This window comes from Symphalangus syndactylus, chromosome 2 (assembly GCF_028878055.3).
Source record: "Symphalangus syndactylus isolate Jambi chromosome 2, NHGRI_mSymSyn1-v2.1_pri, whole genome shotgun sequence".
Taxonomy (NCBI): domain Eukaryota; kingdom Metazoa; phylum Chordata; class Mammalia; order Primates; family Hylobatidae; genus Symphalangus; species Symphalangus syndactylus.
In genome coordinates, this window is record NC_072424.2 from 34,681,299 (window position 1) to 34,702,598 (window position 21,300).

Consider the following 21,300-nt stretch of genomic DNA (forward strand, 5'->3'; position numbering starts at 1 on the left):
CATTGTACAGAATTCGTCTCAAGGCCATGCAGAGCCCTTTGACTGCACTGGCGATGCACGGCAGGAAAGAAGTCCCTGGAGCCTGTCGGAACTTGCCCGCTGGACCTCAGTCTAGACTTTGTTCCCTTCACCCCGCTCTTGAATAATTACAGTTTATACCTTGTTCTCAGTGGAGGACTCCAAAAGGTTATGTGGATTTCCAACAGTAGAACAATTACTCAGAAGTAGGATAAATAAGCATATTGTGTTGGTCTTACCCTAAAACTGTCTCACAGATGTGGTAGAGTGATTGTGTTATAACTTTTTCTTTTTCCCTCTGGCTCTAAACAACTACAGCTGCTCCAAGTGCAGCAAGAGAGCTCAGCTTAACCTCACAACTTAAGAAGCTACAAGAAACCATTGAGCAGAGAACAAAGATAGAGATTGGGGACACAATCCGAGTCAGAGGCAGTATCCGCACGTACAGAGAAGAGCGAGAGATTCATGCCACCGCTTACTGTAAGCACAAGATATTTCTACCAAATTGGTGTTTTTTCTGGATGTGCGTCCAGTAAACCTCTTGTTCAGCTGGAAGTCAAACTTTCAAAAAGTTCAGTTAAGATATAACTCTATTTAATGAGTGAATTACATTGTTTAACATGCTTTCTTTAGAAAATCAGCATTTCTTAATTTTATTTTGAAGAGAGCTAATTATAAGTTGGGAGAGAAAATGAATTATTTACTTTATATATGGTTGGCAAGTTTATTTGGATGACATAGTATAGTTTCCAAAGCACTTTCAAGTTCAGAGTGTCAATCCATTAGGGCAAAATATGAATATTCTTCAAAATAATGGAAATTTCTTTATTTTTTCTTTATTTTTTTTCTTGTTTTGAGACAGGGTCTCACACTGTTGCCCAGGCTGGAATGCAGTGGCACAGTCACAGCTCACTGCAGCCTCAAATTCCTGGGCTCAGGAGATTCTCTCACCTCAGCCTTCTGGGTAGCTGGAACTACAGGCACGCGCCACCACACCCAGCTAATTTTTTGTAGAGATGGGGTTTCACCATGTTGTCCAGGCTGGTCTCAAATTTCTGAGCTCAAGAGATCCGCCCACCTCAGCCTCCCAGAGTGCTGGGATTACAGCCGTACGCCACTGTGCCTGGCCAGAAATTTCTTGAACACCATTAAGTCCATTAACTTTAAATGAAAACAGCTAATCAGAAATATGACGGTTCCCCATCATCTTCCCTTTGCACTGTGCTGGCTGGTTTTCATTTGGAAATCTCAAGGACAGCCCCTGCTGTCCACCAGAGGAGCAGACGAATCAATACATTGATGTGCTTTCCTGGTTCCTTGGCCCTGGCCAAGCCCATGACACTTAGGACATCTCATTCTCTCATGCAGGATGACTGGGAGCCATTTAGTGCATCTAGACTGTGATCCCTGGGCACTCACAAGGAAGGAGGCCCACCCAGCACCTCATTTACTGTTGTCCTAGCAGCAGTTTGGGCCTGGGAAAGGACTGATCTCAATGTAATTTGCAATTTCTGTGGCATCTTTTTTCTGGTCACTTGTTAGATAAAGTGGACGACCCAGTGTGGAACATTCAAATTGCAAGGATGCTTGAGCTTCCCACTATCTACAGGAAAGTTTATGACCAGCCTTTTCGCAGCTCAGCCCTAGAGAAAGAAGAGGCACTAAGGTAAGTGGTGCCTTATCACTGCTGAGCAGTGCCATGACCACGGCAGAAAAGCGAAGCAGCTGAGCCCAGATGCTGGGGTCCAGCCTAGGTTCAAATCCCAAATCATCCACCTATGCACTGTGGGGCTCTGGGCAAGCCCTCTAATCCTCTCTATGCTTCAATTTCCTCAACTGTAATGTGAAGAGAATAATAGCACAGATGTCCTAGGGTTGTCGTGAGGAAATTATGTGTGTCATTGGAGTCACTGAAGGAGGAGTAGAGGCAGGAGCAGAGAAAAACACTTTGAAAAAATAATAATGCCTGACATTTTTCCAAGTTTGATAAAAACTTTAAACTCACAGATCCAGGAAGCTCAATGAACCCCAAGGCAAGAAACCTGAAGAAAAATGTACCAAGTCACCTCATAATCAAAATATGATACCGTAGCACGTCATAATCAAAAACCTGTTTTAAAAAAACCTACACCGGTCATTCTCAACCAAGGATGATTTTACTTTTTTATAGGGGAGAAAAACAACCCAGGAGGAATGAGAATGTGTGCATATTTGCTAATATATGCATAAAAGAACTCTGAGAGGAGACACAGAGAACCAGTAATAGCAGCTCCCTGGGGGGTGGGGACCAGAGGATAGGACAGGAAGGGGATAGAAAGGAGACTTCACTGCGTATCCTTTAATGTTTTTTAACATGAATATATTATATATTCAAAAAAGTATATGAAAAGCACAACTATAGACTCATATAAAAAGTGAAAATTCTCCATTTTCCTGTCTCCTGCCTCAGCACCATTCCCCAGAGATTACCAATGTTCATAAGCCAATGTGTGTCTTTTTAAATTAGTTTCTTCTGTGCTTACACAAGCATGAATATTCACCCATAGATTTTGTGGGGTTTCCATTTTTTTTATATAAAAATAGGACCATACCTTACATGCTGTTCTGCAGTTTGACTTTTTTCTCCTAATCTGTCATGAATATTTTAGTTCCTGTAGTTCTGCCTCATCATTTTAAACAACCACATGATGTTCACTGTATGAATTACTCTTTATATGAAAAACAAACCCCAATATAGTGTTGCATTTTCTAGCTAATTTCTGGTTTTTAGGCACCAAAAAGGAACAAAGGTGATGGTTTTCTGCAGAGCTCTTTAAAACTTTCCCTCTGCAGCAATCCAGGCGCCCTGGATCTCCCCAGTCTCACGAGTTTGCTGAGTGAAAAAGCCAAAGAATTCCTCATGGAGAACAGAGTGCAGAGCTTTTACCAGCAGGAGCTGGAAATGGTGGAGTCTTTGCTGTCCCTTGCCAATCAGCCTGTGATTCACAGTGCCTGCTCCGACCAAGTGAGTGCAGCATGCCCATGTGAAAATTCTGGTTCCCTGCCCCAGATCTGCAACTGCAGGTGTGGGTGAAAGTGACTGTGGCATGGAGATTCACAGAGTTGACCCAGGGAACAGAGGGAATGGTTCTGTCACACATTATTTCTATTCTGGAAAGGTCATTGACCACTAAGAACTTGAAATGAGGCATAAGGCTGGGCCTGCCCCTTCCCCCTCCTTACTTAATCTTTTTTTTTTTTTTTTTTTTGGAGACAGAATCTCACTCTGTCGCCCAGGCTGGTAATTCTCCTGCCTTGGCCTCGCGAGTAGCTGGGACCACAGGCATGTGCTATCACGCCTGGCTAACCAAGATAACTTTCTAAGAGGAATAAAAAATTAAAGAATAAAAAATTACTTAAGTGTTCCTTGAAATTTTACTTACAAACAAGACTGAATACAACTCGGTCTTTATTTAAACTCCTAAAACACAATGGGTTAATCTTATTCTGAAAAAGACAGAGCAAGTCATTAAAAACCATGGTTCAAGTTCACGAATCATTTTGCTGATGAATAAATCATCTTGGATGGATAATTACCTCCTCTCATCTACTTCCTTGTCACTTGGCTTCTGCTGAGATTAAACATCCATCTCAATGAATACTAACAACCTACTACTATGGACCTTAGACTATTATTATCTTTTTCTACTCAAATATTAAGCATAATAAGATTAAGTAAGGAGGGGCCAGGCGCAGTGGCTCACGCCTCTAATCCCAGCATTTTGGGAGGTCAAGGTGGGCAGATCACTTGAGGCCAGGAGTTCAAGACCAGCCTAGCCAAAATGGCAAAATCTTGTCTCTACTAAAAATACAAAAATTAGACAGGGTCTCACTCTGGGTGACCCTGACCCCTGACTGTCACCCAGAGTGAGACCTTGTCCCAACAACAAAAAAAGAAAAAGTTATCTCCATGTTTTTACCCCTAGTGTTACTTGGGTAACTTGTTTTGTTGCTTGGTGTTGACGTGTTGCTTGCAATTAAGAATTATTTGAGACATCGGTTTTAGGCTTTCCCTTTCATTACAGTTCTTAGGTTTGTTGTTGTTGTAACGTGGCTCATTTATTTATTTTCTTTATCCCACCGGGGAATGATCTCAGCTTAAATGTCCCTCCTTGCCCTCCCTGGCGGTCTAGCTGCTCTGATTGCCACGTGGCCCCTCACCCTTACACCCTGTTTTTGTATCTGACTTCACTGGTCTTTATTTGTTTGCCTGCCTGTTCCTCCATCAGAATTTCAGTTCTGTGAGAGCAGAGGCCTTGTCTGTCTTATTCTTTGCTCTCTACCCAGGGCCTAGAACAGGGCTGGCATAAAGCAGGTTCTCACTAATTATTTGCTGATTGAAGGAATGAATGATTTTTAAAAATTCAAATTGTCCCACAAAGTGTAAAGGTAAAGGTCAGTTTCTTTCCCATCCTCCCTCTCACTCCCTTTCCCCTGAGACAAGCACCAGTACTAGTCTCTGGAATATCCTTCTGGAGATAGTCTGTGCTTATGTGTACTCTAAGTCACTGTAGCCCCTTCTGTTTTACACAGATGGTAGCATGGCGTAGTATACTATGAGAGACCACACTTTTCATTGACGTATGTCTTACAGATTCTTTCCTAGCCGTACATATAGGTTGGCCCCTACAGTCTTTTGTCACATGTACCATCATGTATGTGACCAGTCTCTCCGTTCCTGGACTGTTTAGATGTTTTCTGATCTCTTGCCATTACCAACAAGGCTTCTGTGAACACCCTTGCTAGGTAACATAAGTTGTTCTCGATTTTGGTGGAATAGATACTGAGTCACATCCTGAACTCCTGGGCATAACTACTGCTTCTCAGTTTTGTTTATGTTCCTAATTATCTCTTCTGGGCAACAGCCTGATGTGCCCAGTGACCCCTGGTTTCATACGAGGAGATGAGGGATATCGTTTCAGAAAACACCAAGGTGGAAAGGGTCATGACTGGCTGCTTTGTTCTTTGCCAAGGTTGCTTCTAAACAGTTGCGGCGCTCCAGCTGTCGGCTGACAGCAAGATTGACCTTCTTCCCACTTAATCATTTAGAGGCGGCTCAAAGCCAAATTGACCTCCTAGGACTTCTGATGATTCTATCAGCATGTTTGGAAAGAAACTTTAAAGCTTAGCGAAGACCATATTTTTCACATGAAGCCAGCTCTTCTGTGATAGCTATAATTAAGTAAAGAGAGAGACTTAAGGACTCTTTGAGGACTAAAAGACTCCTCCATTCAAAATGATCTGTGGGGAACCTTTGGCATATCTTTTTGAAAATGCTTGCAGCAGAAACTTGTGTCTGCCTAGTGCTATATGTTTAAAAAGAATCGAATATGGCACTATATTTGTTTTGTCTTTGGAAACTCTTTTTTCTATCAATTATGAATTGGTCCCTCACATTGCTTTGGTTGGGGAGGTCAGTGTGATTAAATTGAGTTCTGTTTAATAGATTCCTGGGAGACTAAAGGTGCTTTACAATGAGACTGAAACCCTAGATCCTTTGGCACTTTCTGTTGTCATACAGATGAAAGCTTAACAGAAAAAAATCATTGTGATTGTGTTATAGTTTAGAGGCAGAGAGAGAGCAGGCTTGAATGTTTCCTCCTTTTTTTTCATAGTAGTCCTTCTTAGCAAATCCAGAAACATGATAAGCAAGGGCTGTAAAACCATTGTTTCTTTGACAGCTGGATGAATGTTGAGTTTGTTTGGGAATGAAGACTATATATATTTCAGGGATCCACCCAGTTCCTGACCTGAGATGAGGCGAGGCTTGGTAAGGCTCAGCACGTTTAGCTAGTCACTGTTTTTTTTGTTTGTTTGGTTTTTTTTGTCTGTGAGCAATTTCGGTTTCCTAAATCTGATGAGTCTGTCATTGCTCTTGAAAAAGACAAGACACAGATCCCAGTCCAGGAAAAGCTGCTGGCTGGAAGAGACGATTAGTGGCTTTACCCTTGAGACTATGGCCTTTATAACTAGGCCAGGGAAATACGTCCCAGGGTCAGCTGAGGCAAATGTTTTTGGAAAGGAAACTTCAAGTATTGTTTAAATTTACAGACAGCCGTTTCTGGTGAGTCCTTGCTCACAGCTGAAACTGTGTTTTTAATCTCCCAGGCCTAGCATTGTCTCTTCCTGCTGCTTGATCTGACTGAAATCTGGGAGGGGGAACTAGGCTTTTTATATGGTTTGGGGATAACCAAGAGTCATTTTCAAAGACAGGAATAATCATGTAACAATTATCTCTAGTTAGTTTCCAATTTATTTCTATCTTGCTAAGAGATGGTAATAAACCTAACCTTTAGGATCCTTATGTTAAATTGACTAAAGAAGATAGATCTCCTTAGAATTATAAAGATTAAGTAGTTATGAAGGTTTGCAAAGGAGTCTATATTGCGCTGATGGTGCATCCCCTAAGAGCACTCATGTATGAAATTAAAAACAGTTTTGCCCTAACCTCGTGAATAAAAAGATGTGTGGCTGAGGATTGCTAGGTGTGGTGTTTATTCTAAACACACCCAGAGAGCTTTTCTGCCTGTGGGAGTTGTCAAATATTTCTCAGCCTTATTCTCTCTTCCGAATGGAAGCTGTCATAACCTGGAATGTTTGTCAGTTTTGGGGACCTAATAACAAGGTTCTCCAGCTTGTTCTTTTAAGGAAAAACTTAGACTGTTAATTCAATTAGAGTGTTAGGCTGTTATCGTTAGCCCAGGAGAACACATTTGTGAAACATCACCAGGATCTATTAGAGTAACAAAAAGCCTGTTTGGGAGGCCTCTTCTAGAAAGAGAAGGTTACCTTGGGATGGACATGTGAACACTTGAGACCCTGTGGAGGCTCTTTCCTCTCCCCTTGAGGAAATGTCATTAGCAAATCTCAGCCACTCTTTTTCAGCACCTCTGTGTGCTGCCCCACATAGCCTTTGTAAGTACCTTTCAATAGAGGTAGGACTTGGCCTTCAAATGCTTTTCTGGAAGCTTTGCCACATTTGTTTGGAACTCTGATCTTTTCAATATCTTGACAAATTTCTGTCACATTGAAAATGAATCTGTAGGCCAGGCGCGGTGGCTCACACCTGTAATCCCAGCACTTTGGGAGGCCGAGGTGGGTGGATCACGAGGTCAGGAGATCGAGACCATCCTGGCTAACATGGTGAAACCCTGTCTCTACTAAAAATACAAAAAATTAGCTGGGCATGGTGGCAGGCGCCTGTAGTCCCAGCTACTCGGGAGGCTAAGGCAGGAGAATGGCGTGAATCCAGGAGGCGGAGCTTGCAGTGAGCTGAGATCGCGCCACTGCACTCCAGCCTGGGCGACAGAGTGAGACTCTGTCTCAAAAAAAAAAAAAAGGATCTGTACTTTGAAGAACAATTGTTGTTCGCCATTTTCTTTGTTTTAGGAAGGAATGGAAAATCCCCAATGGAATAATAAGAAGAATACACACTCTCTAATGTGTATTTGTTTCCATTCGTCTCACAGATACTTTATCAGTCACCTAACATGTGCTAGGGAGGAGGTGGCCAAGATGAAACAAAGTCCCTAACTCAAGAAGCATCCCATCTGGTCAGGCATGGGGGGACATAGCTGATAGCCTAGCTTCCTCGGGGATAAGAAGCGGGATGACCTGGATGACCCTCCCCAGGCAAACCTGTCTCCAGAGAAGGGAAGAAACACTGAAAGTGAGGGGGAGAGCTGACAGCAGCAGAGGTCCCTTCTAAGTGGGAACTGTGCTTCACCAGGACTGCTGTCTACCTTCAGCCTTGTGGACTCCCCTTGGTGGATCTCTGCACAGCCTCTGTTGTCCTCCATTTAAAATAATGAGGCTATTTAATACTTCATGCTGCAATCTCCAAATTATTCCAACATACATAAAATTCTTTGAAGTCCCTAGGAAGAGGTTGTATACAGCCTCAATTTTAATGTAAAAGGGGGCTAATATATATATACAGTGTTTTGGTTTTGTATAAAAAATAAGTCAAAGATTGTCCAACAGTGAGGGTAGCTTTTTTTATTCTGCACTATAGAGTGTTGAGTTCATTAAAAAAAAAAAAAATCACAACTAAGGTATGGAACAGTTATGAAAGGTGACCTGCCAGGGCACACTTCTTAGTCCTCCTTAAATACCATCCTGCTGGGCCAGTACATACCAGGATCTTTTTGACTCAGCAGTTAAAAGGCCTGTTGGACAAATTCATGAACCAGTTGGTCTAGGAGTTGTTCTCAGGTGCCGTAAGGTGAGACTTATTTCTTTTCTTTTTTTCTTTTTGCTCTCTACACAGGTGAATTTTAAGAAGGACACCACTTCCAAGGCAATTCATAGTATATTTAAGAATGCTATACAACTGCTGCAGGAAAAAGGACTTGTTTTCCAGAAAGATGATGGTTTCGATAACCTATACTATGTAAGACACTTGCAACTTAACTTTTTTCCTTCGTAGCTTCAATTACAAATGTATTTATTACTTACGAATAACCACTTGATTATTCTTAAAAATCATTAAGGAGGTACATAAAATCAGAAGTGAAAGTTGGCCCTTATCCTTCCCCAAGGTATCTCTTTTAATAATACAGTTGACCCATGAACCACACAAGTTTGAACTGCCTGGGTCTACTTATATGCAGACTTTTTCAACCAAACGCAGATGGAAAGTACAGTATTTGCAGATTTGAAACCCACGTATAAGGAGGGCTAACTTTTTGTGCATAAAGGTTTCACAGAGCCAACTTTAGGACTTGAGTGTGTGTGGATTTTGGTATACCTGAGGGTCCTGGAACTGATCCACTGAGTATACCGAGAGACAACTGTATATCCTTCTAGACATTTATCTGTACATTTACAAATGCATACATATACAAATGTGCTCCTCTGGCTTTTTAATTGTTTCAAATCCCTGACTTATGCAAGAGCCTTTTTGCTTTATGAAAAATGTGATCATCTTCTAAATCAACATTTCTCAATCTGAACACTATTTGGGCTAGGTGATTGATTGTCATGGGAGCTATCCTGTGCTTTGCAGGATATTTAGCAGCATCCCTGACCTTCACCTACTAGAGACCAGGAGCAACACCCCAATTGTGACAACCAAAAATGTCCCTGGACATTGCCAGATGTCTCCTGGGACCACTGAGACTTGCTACTCTAAATAATGCTCTGTACCTTTTTTGGTACCAAGATAACACATCACAGGCACCTTTCCACATTAGTAGTTATAAATCTACCTCGTTCTTTTTAACATCCTCAGGGTATTCCATACTATGGGTACCTGTTGTGTATTTTTTAGCCATTCCTTTTTGATGGATACTTAGGGTATTTCTAACTTTTGCTGTCACAAATAGTGTTGCTGTGGCTATTTTTGCATAGCTGTGTTTGTGAACTCATGTCAGTATTTCTGTAAGATTGACTCTTAAAAGAAGAGCTGCTGGAGCAGAGTGCATAGCCATTTAAGCTTTTGGCTGACACAGTGTGATGGGCCTGCCTGAAGGCTGTACCAGTTGACTGCCAGCAGAAGTGTGGGTGCTTGTTTGCCTCACTCTTTCAAGTTAAAAGTTCACCTTTTGCCGCATACCTTTAATATTGGAGGAGCTAAGCTGGAAATGGGCCTTCTCAGGACCACTGACATCAGTGGTGTGGACTCCATTATGTGCAGCTCTCCCAGAGACTGATCAAATTCTGTGGTATTCCAGAAGTCTCACTATTTACAGGCAAGATTCCTGATGGGGAGCTTTTCTTAATAGGACATTTTCTGATATAGATTTACCCTAGTGACTCCCCACTTTAGAGAGATTTTAGAAATTACAATACCATTTAAATAACTTTTGAAACAGGTATCCCGGTCTACATAAGGGCGACTGCCTCCCACACTGTTCCAGGTTGGGAGTCCTGGCATGGGAAGGCTGGGTGGGAGTTGGTTGCTTCCTGGAAGTTGGAGATGCTCATGGGGGCAGCTCACCTTGAGCCCTGCTCTGGGACACACATTTCCTCCCAGGCCTTTAGAGAGCAGCCCTTCCTGAGGAGCAGCAGTCCAGGGCAAGGCGTGGTGGGGCTGGGCACTTCCTCCTGTGAATCATTGTGATCAAGCACAAATAGATCTCTTGTCGCCATCTCTGACTTCACCCCTCCACTGCTTTGTAGTCACCTTTCTCCTGAAGCCCTACCTCAGGGAAATGGTTAAAATAAGTCAACACTTCTGTTTGCTTAGTGCTTTCCTAGGTTCAGCAGCTCTCACACATGACCTTGTTTAATCTTTGTCATAACCTTGTAAGCTGAGAGAAGGCAGGTGTTCTCAGGATGCCCCCTCCAGTAAGGCAGGTCAGACAGGCATTCTTGGGCTATCTTTAAGGAAGAAGCTTACAGCTATTTGTTTGCATGCCTATTTTCTTTCTTCCTTTCTTCCTCTCTCTTTTTCTCTTTCTTTTTTTTTCTTTCTCTCTTTTTTTGTTAGTAGATTCACTGTGGAACATGAAGGTGAAACCCGTTGTGTGCTGCTTCCCTCTTATCTGAGCTGGTTGAAAAAGACTAAGTTGGCCAGGCGCGGTGGCTCACGCCTGTAATCCCAGCACTTTGGGAGGCCGAGTCGGGTGGATCACTTGAGGTCAGGCATTCGAGACCAGCCGGTCAACATGGTGAAACTCTCATCTCTACTAAAAATACAAAAATTAGCTGGACGTGGTGGTACACGCTTGTAATCCCAGCTACTCAGGAGGCTGAGGCAGGAGAATAACTTGAACCTGGGAGGTGGAGGTTGCAGTGAGCTAAGATCATGCCACTGCACTCCAGCCTGGGCGATAAGAGTGATATTCCATCTCAAAAAAAAAAAAATGGAAAAAGAAAAAGACTAAGTTATGTCTGCCTTTGAGAGCAGAATGTGTTTCAGTGGGTAGGCTAGCTGTACTCTCATGCTAGCCTGTCCTTGCAGGGCTTTTTTTTTTTCTCCTTTTATTTTTCCTTGTGGTTGGGAGAAGCAAGAAAACTGATGCAACACAAGACAGGTGTCAGGGCCCAGAAGGAGTCATGGGGTAGAGATCAGAGGCCCTGATCACTGGGCCTCGCTCAAAACTATAATAACAAATAAGAGAAATGTATTATGAGTGTTGAAGAAGAAAGTTAGTTGCTCCTTAAAAGTATGCAATTCCAGCTTTTTTTTGTTTGTTTTAACCTCATTGCCCCAGTGAACCAACTCCCAAGGACGTGTCCTCTGGGCAGAACTGGTTTGACACTAGGCCAAGTATCAAACATCACATTAATGGTGTAGGGAAGATGATTATTATGTAATCTTTAGAAACTATCCTGAATACTAATTTGGAAGTCTGGATGACACAACTGCTGTGTTACCTAAGAACACTCTCTCTCTCAACTATTTTTCCTATTTAGGTAACCAGAGAAGACAAAGACCTGCACAGAAAGATCCACCGGATCATTCAGCAGGACTGCCAGAAACCAAATCGTAAGTGGTATAATGTACAAGTGACGCCCTGGTGCCCTGGAAGGGGATACTGTCTCCTGGGGAGCACTGGATGGAGAGTCAGGAGACCCGGGACTTTTCCCAGTAGTGACTTGGAAAGGTGATAGTCAAAGTACCTGCCCTCCCTGAGCCTCCATCTCCTCTCTAAAGGAGTGTTAGGCTAGCACAGTTATTGTGACCTTGGCTGTACATAAGATTCAACCTTGGAGCTCTCTAAACATTCAGAGCCCAGATTCTACCCTGGGGATTTTGTTTCCATAGAGGATGAGGTGGGGGCTAGACAGGGAATTCTGATACAGTGAGGTCACCACACTAGGACGTTTTGATGTCATTCTGCTTCTCATATTCTCTCTGATTTGTGTTATTTCCTATTTCATGCTTGCCCCTTTCCTTTGAACACAAACCTGACATTTCCCTCTATTCTAACATCACAGCCTTTCAGTGTTGGAAGGGATGGTTCTAGACATGACAGTTTATGAACAGTGTAATTTGGTCATCTTGGAAACTGTTAATTTGCAAAAGACATGGTTTAGAAAATAGTTTTGGTAGGGTTAGTTCAGCCCCTAGTGGTTAGACACTGAAACTGTAGCTACTCTGACAAGGAACAATACTATTTCCACACTAGTTAGAAAGAGAAGGAAGCATTAGTCTATCTTTAAATCCTATGTAAACTGACCGGTCTTAAAGGTGACTTTTCAAAGTCTAGCTTTTGCAAACACATACTATAATAAGAAGTGTTGGAAAGGTTTGTTAATGACCCCAGGTCCCTGATCTGTCAGTGAACTCCACCTCCAGTCCTTCGGCCCATATATCCCTGGGGCCTGGACCTGCGCCAGGTTGAATCAGTGGGTGAAGCTGGGCCAGGTTTCCAGCGCCGGTGTTTATGGTGGTAGATAGCCCTAGTTAGCCTTTAAGAAACCATGAGGTCGGATCCCAGAGTGGTGTGACAGCAGCTCTTAAAATAAACTCAAAGCAATATATTATTTCAGTGCAAGTGAATGGACTTCGTTCACTTCATTCAGAACAATAAAAGCAAATATCCTTTAGTTGAGGGAAAAGCCCATCTGTCCACAATTGAAGGAGCTTTTGAGAGCAGTGCAATGTGGGATTCCTCAGCCAAGAAGGGATGAGAAGATGCTCCCAAGGTAACATCGCTGCAGTCACCATATTCTCAGGCCTCCTGGCCAGGTTCTTATTTTCATCTGCATTAGGAATAGAATGGATTGAACCCTAGGGCTAGTAAAGCACGTGAAAAGAATTCACATTTCATTTGGACTTGGCTCTCTGAAGTGTCCTGAAAGTGGCAGGTTCAACATCTACATCTACCCACAGCTCATCAAATGGACAGGCCCTGCCACTCATTCTGTGAATGGGAGCCTCTAAAAGCCACTAGCCAATCACCTGGCACTACTACACTCCCAGGAGCTGAATTCTGAAGCCTGAGTTACTGAGAATGCTGATAAAAGATGTTATAAGGACTGTTTTGGAACCTGCTGTGACCACCCCGCTTCATAATGTCATAACATAGCAATTCAGAATAGTAACGTACGCCCCTCATGAAAAGCCAAGCAGTGCAAAAATCCACACCAAAAAGCCAGACTCCCTCCCAGCACTGAGCCCCAGCTTCTGTGTTCCCCTCTCCAAAGGCAGTGGTTGTTATTAGTTACTTGCATATCCTGTCGGATATGTGTTTTCTATCAAGGATAAACTATAGAGATATGCACTTACAAACATATTGTATTATTTATCCTTGATAGAAAACACAAGTGAAGTTTAGCCGACGATATACATTGTTCTACACCTTGTATTTTAGATCTAACATTGCCTTCTAGAGGTCAACAGTACACGTGAAAGTGCCTACGTCTTTTCATTAGCTGGACAGCATGCTGTTATACGTATAGGTAAATATCCAACCCTCAATCTAACCATTCCTACTGGGCCTTTAGTTCCTTTCTAGCCTTTCATACAGAATATAGCCTGGAGTTTTTCCTTGTCAGGATGATTGGTAGAAGGACTTGAAGTCATTTCTGAGTGTCTCACAAAGGCTAACGCTTCAATAATGAAAGGACTGTGAACATCAAGCCTGTCTTAGGTCCCTGAAGGATTGATATTTGTTTTCTGAAGACGGGCAATGTGGTGGCATTGTGAGGAGCTGTGCTCTGGAGCCACCTTGCCTAGGTTTGAATCCCGGCTCTGCCACTTGCTAGCTGTGTAACGTTGGGCAAGTGCCTCGGGTTCTTTAAATGCAAAGTGGGGATAATAATAGAACCTACACGATGGGTTTTTATAAGAAGTAAATGAATTGGCATTTAGAAAGTTAGAAGAATACTCAGTGCTTAATTATGATCTGAAAAGTGTTAAATAAAAATGAAGTTCTCTATCCTAATGGCACAAGTGGTAGCCCCTAATTCTGTAGCCTGGAGGCCTGAAGGCTCACCCTCTACTTGGTTTAATATTGATCTGGAAGGAAGCAGTTTCAGATAGAATCTGTATGTGGATTATTGCTGTATTATTGTTGGAATAAAGTTGACAAAATCTGGATTTTGGCTTTCAGTATGGGTACAACAATGGCAAATTATCCAAAAGAGCTCTATGTTGAACACGTGTTTTTATCTCTTTTTATTCTGAAAATATTCCAATTTATCAAAAAAAAAATTAAAAGACTGGTACAATAAACACCGATATACCCTTCACCTAGACTGACTAAAAACTTCAGTTTGTATTTGCTAAGCATGGGGACATTCTCCTATTTTCTCACCAAATCATTTCACACCTAAGAAAATTAACATTTGATGAGTTCCAAAATGGCAGCCTTTCACTAAATGTTACTTTATACCGTTAGCTTTTCAAAAATCTCCCATGTATTTAGCTCAGGTTCATTTTTTACTATCCCGGAGCTAGAGAGAACTGCTGCTTTTGGTAGAAACTGAGTACCATATAACAATACTCATACTGCAGGATTTTTTTTTTAACTTACGACAAACTTTTTAAAAAGACTTAAAGAAGTTTAACTTTTTGTAGTTATAGTAGTATCTTTATGTCATTTGGGTCTCTAGAACATCAGCCTTTGTGGTTTCTGGTGGAGGTATGATGGGTTATAGTATGAATCAGGCTACATGTGAAAGTTCTTGGGAAAATATAAGGCACAGTTATCACCACTCATAGCGATCCGTCATAAGATAACTATGTCTGCCAGGCAAACACATTTCAGAAAAGTCTGCTTCAGCTTGTGGGTTTGTTCCAGAAGAGTCGAATTATGTAATTGTACTAACCACTGGGGAGCTCCTTGCTGGCCTTTCCTACTTTTACTGTTTTCTAATAATTTCTCACTTAGAGAAGAATCTAAGGCCAGGCACAGTGGCTCACTCCCATAATCCCAATGCTTGGGAGGATTGCTTAGCCCAGGAGTTTGAGACCAGCCTAGGCAACATAGCAAGACCGTGTCTCTACAAAAAATAAAAATTAAAAATAGAGAGGAGTCTAAGTTCACGTTACCCATGTGACTGGAGATCACTTTTGAACAGCCTCACCAGATAACCCTCAGCAGAACAGCCTTTCTGACTAAATAGTTGAAGGCCTCTGAGACAGTCAGCATCACTGCTTCGGGCCCCACGGATGCCTGTAAGTCATCTTGAGCCCTGGGTCCAAGCATCCAGGCCTTGCAGAAACTAAAAGCTGAGCAGCACTAAATTCCTTGTGCTCCTCCCTACCGTGTGCAGGTCTGTGTGGTTGGAGCCCCTCACCCTCCATCATCAAACCTATCCTCGCTTGCTGGTCAGCTCTTCCTCCTTGAGAGGCTTTTCTTCTTAGGAAGGGATGCAGCTTCTATAGAGCAGGAACTAAGTTACATTCATCTTCTTGGATTATGGATATGATGAACCAAATCATAGTAGTTCCCCCCGGTCTCTCATCCACACAGCCACCCTGAGAAGGAGGTGGTTTTGTTCCCCGGAGTGACTTTGTCCCAGTTGTAGAGCCAGGGCTTGAATTCTGGTGTGGTGGACTCCAGTGGCAGCTCTCAGTCTTCCAAGCTCTACTTGCTCCTCCTTGCTCAGCACTGCACACATAGTAGGTGTTCAAGAAGTCTGTGGAGTGAATGTTGAAGAAACAGCCTAGAAGTATAGACGCCAGCAATCCCAGTCGGGAGGAGTAATGAGTGGACACAGCCACTAGAGGTCAGAATTTAGCAAATCTTTCTTAGCCCCAGGCGCAGTCTCTGAGCCTTACGGTTGGAAAGGGCCTTGGAAGTGTTTTTTTTACCACAGCTGAGAGCACTCAGGCCCAGGGATGACTTGCCCAAAGCTACAGAAGTGCACCAAACCTTGAACCATGCTTTGCCTTACACCGCAATACCTCTTCGAGCACCTTCCTGAAGCCTAAAGCATTTTTCATCTGAAAACAACTTTCAGTAACTGTGTGGAGCACCTTTTCTGTGCCAGATACTGGGTATACGGCAGAGAGAGACCACGCCTGGCCCTGCCATGGAGTTTTAAACTGTGACAACTGGAGAGGGTTTGCTTTTGGTAAAGAAGTTTGACTTTGACTCAAAGTTAGAAATACATTTTACATCATGACCCAATAAATTATATAATTCTAATGCATAAGATATATATGAAATAAAGTTTCATGAATTAATATGTATCCAGATTACAATGCAAGATATTCTGTAATGTTCTATTTCTGCTCTCTTTTAGTTTGGTAAGAAAAAGAATGCTGATCGCAACCTATAAAAATTGGCTTCATGATCCCCTAATAGGCACAACCCCCAGTTTGACTACTGCCAACCTAAAAGGAAGGAGCTGAGGCAAAATTAATACAAGTAGAGAGTTGATTTTGGCCAAGTTTCAGGATTGCAGCTGGGGAGCACAGATTCAGGTTTCACTGAATATACACTCTGATTAGCAGCAGTGATAGGTGGATTTTTTTTTTTTTTTTTTTTGAGATGGAGTCTCACTCTGTCACCCAGGTTGGAGTACAATCTCGGCTCACTGCAACCTCTGCTTCCTGGGTTCAAGTGATTCTCCTGCCTCAGCTTCCCGAGTAGCTAGGATTACAGGTGCACGCCACCACACCTGGCTAATTTTTGTATTTTTAGTAGTGACGAGGTTTCACCATGTTGGCCAGGCTGATCTCGAACTCCCAGCCTCAGGTGATCCGCCCACCTCGGCCTCCCAAAGTTCTGGGATTATAGGCGTGAGCCACTGCGCCTGGCCCATAAGTGGATTTTTAAGAGCCAAAAAGGAGGACAGGGAGTGGGCTGATACAAAGTTGTTTGTCAGGAATTCTCATTGGTTTATAGATAACATTGATTGGTGACTGGCTATACATTGTTAAGCCATAGGGTGTGGATTATAGTGTTCAATTTGGCATTATTAGGCTAATTTATAACTACTTGCGCCAATAGCAAGCAGTTTCCGAGGTGAATACGTAGGAGTAGGGCGTGATTGCCGTTTCATCGTCATGTCTCTCTGGGCCTGATAATTAAAAGGACTTGCATTCTTCAGATAAAAGTTATTTTATTTTCTCATTACCAATGTTTAAGTCATTGATTTCAACTAGGAAAGAGGTTACTAACTCTGAATTTGTATTGTTGTCTACTAGATGGTCTTAGTTTGGGGCAGAGTGTAAGAGGTTATTAGGAATACAGCCATCACAGATAAGACTTTTGGAAGCCAGGAAGAGAGGAATGAGAGCAGGCCGAAGGTAGGAATCCCTTCTCACCAGGCAGCCGCATCAAATCAGGACTTAGGGGGAAGCATACGGTGGCTGCAGCAAACCAGCTCTGCTGTGAGTCTCTCTCGAGAGGGCTCCCCTCTGAGAAGCTAGAGGTTTGGCACTGAATAGGTTACACTTATACATGTAATTACCCCAGAGAAAAAAGTTTATCAAGCACTAAAAATCCAGTAGGTTATGGATAAAAAAATCTTTGATTGGGAATCCTTGAAGGTTGAAGTTCAGAGTCCCTGAGCAGTGGCTCCATGTCACCGTGGTGACATCAGGGGCCTGAGAACAGGTGTTTCTGTTTTGTTTTTGTGATCATGTAGATCATGCATTTCTGACTTTAATGTGCATAAAGATCATCTGGGGATCTGGTCAGAATGCAGGTGGCCCGACAGTTGTGTCCACACTCAGCCACCTGCCTTTTTCCTGCAGACATGGAGAAGGGCTGTCACTTCCTGCACATCTTGGCCTGCGCTCGCCTGAGCATCCGCCCGGGCCTGAGTGAGGCTGTGCTGCAGCAAGTTCTGGAGCTCCTGGAGGACCAGAGTGACATTGTCAGCACAATGGAGCACTACTACACAGCGTTCTGAGCAGAGACACGCAGACCAGCTGAGGAGGACAAAGATAAGGTGGCGTTCACCCCCAGGCTCTGACTTTCAGCATCATGCAGGGGCTTATCTGTCTGGAGGCAGTTACCTCATAATAAACTATAAAATATGGTCATCTTGGGAATGGGATTTGGCATAAATGTTGTTGGCTCCCTTCTGTCCACTGTGTCCTTGGAGTACAATGATTTTGATCTCAGCCATGACACAAGAAAACCCTCCCTGTTGACCTCCTGGCTGGACTGCGCATTGTTCGCAGAGCAGAATGGGGAGGAAACAGTGTTGGCAGCTTAACTGGCATGTGTGGTTGGAGTTTCTACCATGGCAAAGGGACACCATAGGGTAGTGAACGTTCAGGAACTGTGGAGCATATGGCCTGATCACACAGTTCTAAGCTTTTCAAAACTTTAGGTTATCAGAGACCTTCCTGTGGGCCTCTCTTGCTGGCTAAGAACTGGTTTAGGGGAGTAGTTCTCCCTGGATGAGTGTCACTTGCTTACAGTTTCTGTGGCTCAGTTACCAGCAGTGGGGTTGAGACCTGGGTCGATGCTCTTTACAGGCCTGCCCAGAGATAGGAATAAACAGGGATCCACAGCATGACTATGTGTTTGTCATTTTCCTTTTATTTCCTTGGGAATCAAAAGATGTCCCAGTACATTTCCCTGCACTTACAGAGGTGCATGACTAAATACATTGTCCCTCGATGCCCCTGAAGATCACGGAGGCAGTCAGCCAATTGCCTGGCAGGCGATAGATGTTATTTTCAGGGTTGCCGCTGAGTGTGCAGGATGTGCTGACACCATCCAGACAAAGACTCGGTATGTGCCCAGACAGGTGATGGAGTCATGCTTTTGCTCAGAATGACAAGGTAAAGGGAAAACATCTGAGCTATGTTGTAGGCCTGTTCTGACAGCAAAATGACAAATCTAGCCAGCAAAAATAAAGTGTGGAGAAAGATTTGGAATTAATTACAGTCATTTCACAGAAGGCACTGTCTTCGTCTGCCGCATTTGCTCTTGATGTAATAAGCTCTTCGTGGCTCAGCCGGAGATCCTTTAGGCCTGGAGAGTTGCTCCTCTCTCCGCGGAAACAGGACAGTCTTTATATGCAGAAGTCCGCTGCAGCTTGATACGTCAGGCTGAGAGCTAGGACCAGTAGATTGCCTCCTGTCATAGACTTGTGTGATGATGCAAACGTTTGCTGATTTCTAACAGTGATTATGTAGCGGCTGCCCTGCGTCTTCTCTGTGTACAGAAGGGTCCCTAGAATAGAGTCTGCCTGGAATGATGTCCTGGGCGGTTCTTCCTTGAGGTCAGCAGCTGTTCCATGTTGAATGCATCTGATTAGTGGGGCTGCCCAGGAAGGAGTCCAGAATCAGAAGGTAAAAGGGGCATACCCTTGCCTGTAGCAACTCTGCTCTTAGGGGTTTATCTCAAGGAGATGGCCACACAAGTGTGAAAGGATGATTGCACAAGATGTTCATTGCTGTATAATCTAGAATTCTATATTGGGGAAAATATCTATAGGGGAAAAGTTAATTACGGTTCCTGGGCACAATGAAATACTATGCAGCCACGAAAAAATGATGAAAGCAGACAGACAGTGTTGCCATGGCACACTGTCCCCAATAGATTTAGTGGGGAGTAGATAAGAGTTATAGATCTGTTTCTGTAGTATAACACCATTATCTACAGCTCCCTGTGTGTATGTATATATCTGTAGAGAGAGTGTATATTTCTACATGGAGGTCTTTATAAATGTAGCACGTGTGTGTGTGCATATATATATATATATATATATATGCACACACACACAGTCGACCACTGCCTTCTCCTGGAAGTACTTTCTGCATTTGGCTTTCAGGATACCGAGCTCACTGGTTGCTCCTTCTCAGGTTCCTTTGTTCAGTGCTCTGCCTCCCTGAGAGCTCAGTCCCAGACCTCTTTTCTATCTGGCTTACTCCCTGGGGTGTCTCCAGCAGCCACATGGATTATACCATCTATATGCTGTCCAACTCCTCAATTTAAACCCAGAATGGGCCTCTTCCCTGAACTGCAGACCCCTATATTCAGTTTGCTACTGACATCTCCACTTAGGTCTCTAATGGACATCTCAAACTTCTTAGGCCCAAAGCCAGCCTCCCAGTTACTCCTGACCCCAGGCTTGCACCTGATAGTGACATGAGGCAGCCAAATGCCTAGGCAGAGAGGGGTGGGTCCCAAATGACACCCCACATTCATGCGAAGAACAGCCTGAAGGCTAAAAGACCAGACTACTGGTCCTGGATGAAACCTGCCACCCAGAGTGGGAACTTCTGTTCCTGTTTGCCCACCCTTTCCCAATTGATTCTTTCTGAATAACGCCTTAACCAATCGAATGTTGCCTTTTCCAATAATACCTACAGCCTGCCCTTCCCCCATTCTGAGCCCATAAAAAGACCCGGACTCTGCCATATTAGGGGGGTTTTCCCGCCTTTGGGTGGGGGGACCACCCCCACGTCCCCTCTCTGTTGAAAACTGTTTCATCACTCAATAAACTCCCAGCTTTGCTCACTCTTCCACTGTCAGCACATTCTCATTCTTCTTGGTTGCTGGGCAAGAACTCAACCAGTATGGAAGCCATACTTGGCCCAGGCGGGTGAAGTGGGTGGGCCATCTCTCGCAGCAGGTAGCATGGTCAAGCGAGGCCCAGGCGGGGCGTCACCAGCCAGAGGTCCCTGGCTTGCAAAGTGACCGAGAAAAAAATCCTGTGCCACTCCATTGGAAAAATGTCCCTGAATCAGGAAGAGGCAGCTCCATCCAGTTGCTCAAACCAAATCCATTGGCTTCTTTCTTTCTATCATCCCTCACATCCAATCTGTCTGCAAGTCTTTTGGCTCTATCTTCAAAATATCTCCAGAATCCAACTGCTTCACCCTCCTTCCCGGCCTCCTCAGTCCTCCCTGCTTCCGCCCCAGCCCCTCTTGGACTGTTCACAGCACAGCAGCTGTTGCCACCCTGTTAACACTCCCACTCTCCTATAGCCTTTGGTCTTGCCCCAGGTAGGAGCCTGAGGCTGCACAGAGGTCAGCACGGCCCGGCTTGCCCTGCCCTCCCAGCCCAGCCGCATGGGCCTTGCTGCACACATGCCTCGGCATATTCCTGCCTTAGGGCCGGTGCTCCTGCTATTTCCTCTTCCCAGGTAACCATGTGAAGTGCCTCCCTCTGCCCTCTTTCCAGCCTTTACTTGAGTGTCACCTTCTCAGCGAGGCCTGCCCTCATTCCTCTTTCACTGTTTGTAACCCACCTCCCGTCCCTCTTCCCAGAACTCCCTCTCCTACTTCATTTTTCTTCACAGTACTTGATACTGCCCAACACACTCCATGGTTTCTTACTTGCCCTGTTTATTATTTTTCCCCAATAGACAGAATGTTCCATGATAGCAGAATTCTCTGTTTTTTTTCCTTCCATGTCCCCAGCACCTAGA

General features: G+C 43.8%; 1 protein-coding gene across 12 annotated transcripts in view; it reads left to right on the plus strand.

Annotated features, from left to right (window-relative positions):
• The window catches only part of STN1 (STN1 subunit of CST complex), a 68,770-nt gene that overhangs the window by 19,207 nt on the left and 28,263 nt on the right, over positions 1-21,300 (plus strand). For 5 of the 12 annotated variants that reach the window (XR_010117770.1, XR_010117772.1, XR_010117773.1 and 2 more), the window contains exons 5-10: positions 337-498; positions 1,561-1,684; positions 2,851-3,022; positions 8,327-8,449; positions 11,419-11,491; positions 17,663-17,859. Coding sequence is in view for 9 of the 12 variants with exons in the window: in XM_063628068.1 (XP_063484138.1) it covers positions 337-498; positions 1,561-1,684; positions 2,851-3,022; positions 8,327-8,449; positions 11,419-11,491; positions 17,663-17,820 (812 nt within the window). In the remaining 3 variants the exon portion in view is untranslated. Of the gene's footprint in view, positions 1-336; positions 499-1,560; positions 1,685-2,850; positions 3,023-8,326; positions 8,450-11,418; positions 11,492-12,841; positions 14,051-17,662; positions 17,999-21,300 lie in introns of those variants that run through there. The other 7 variants (XM_063628061.1, XM_055250196.2, XM_055250203.2 and 4 more) reach the window with 4 other exon arrangements.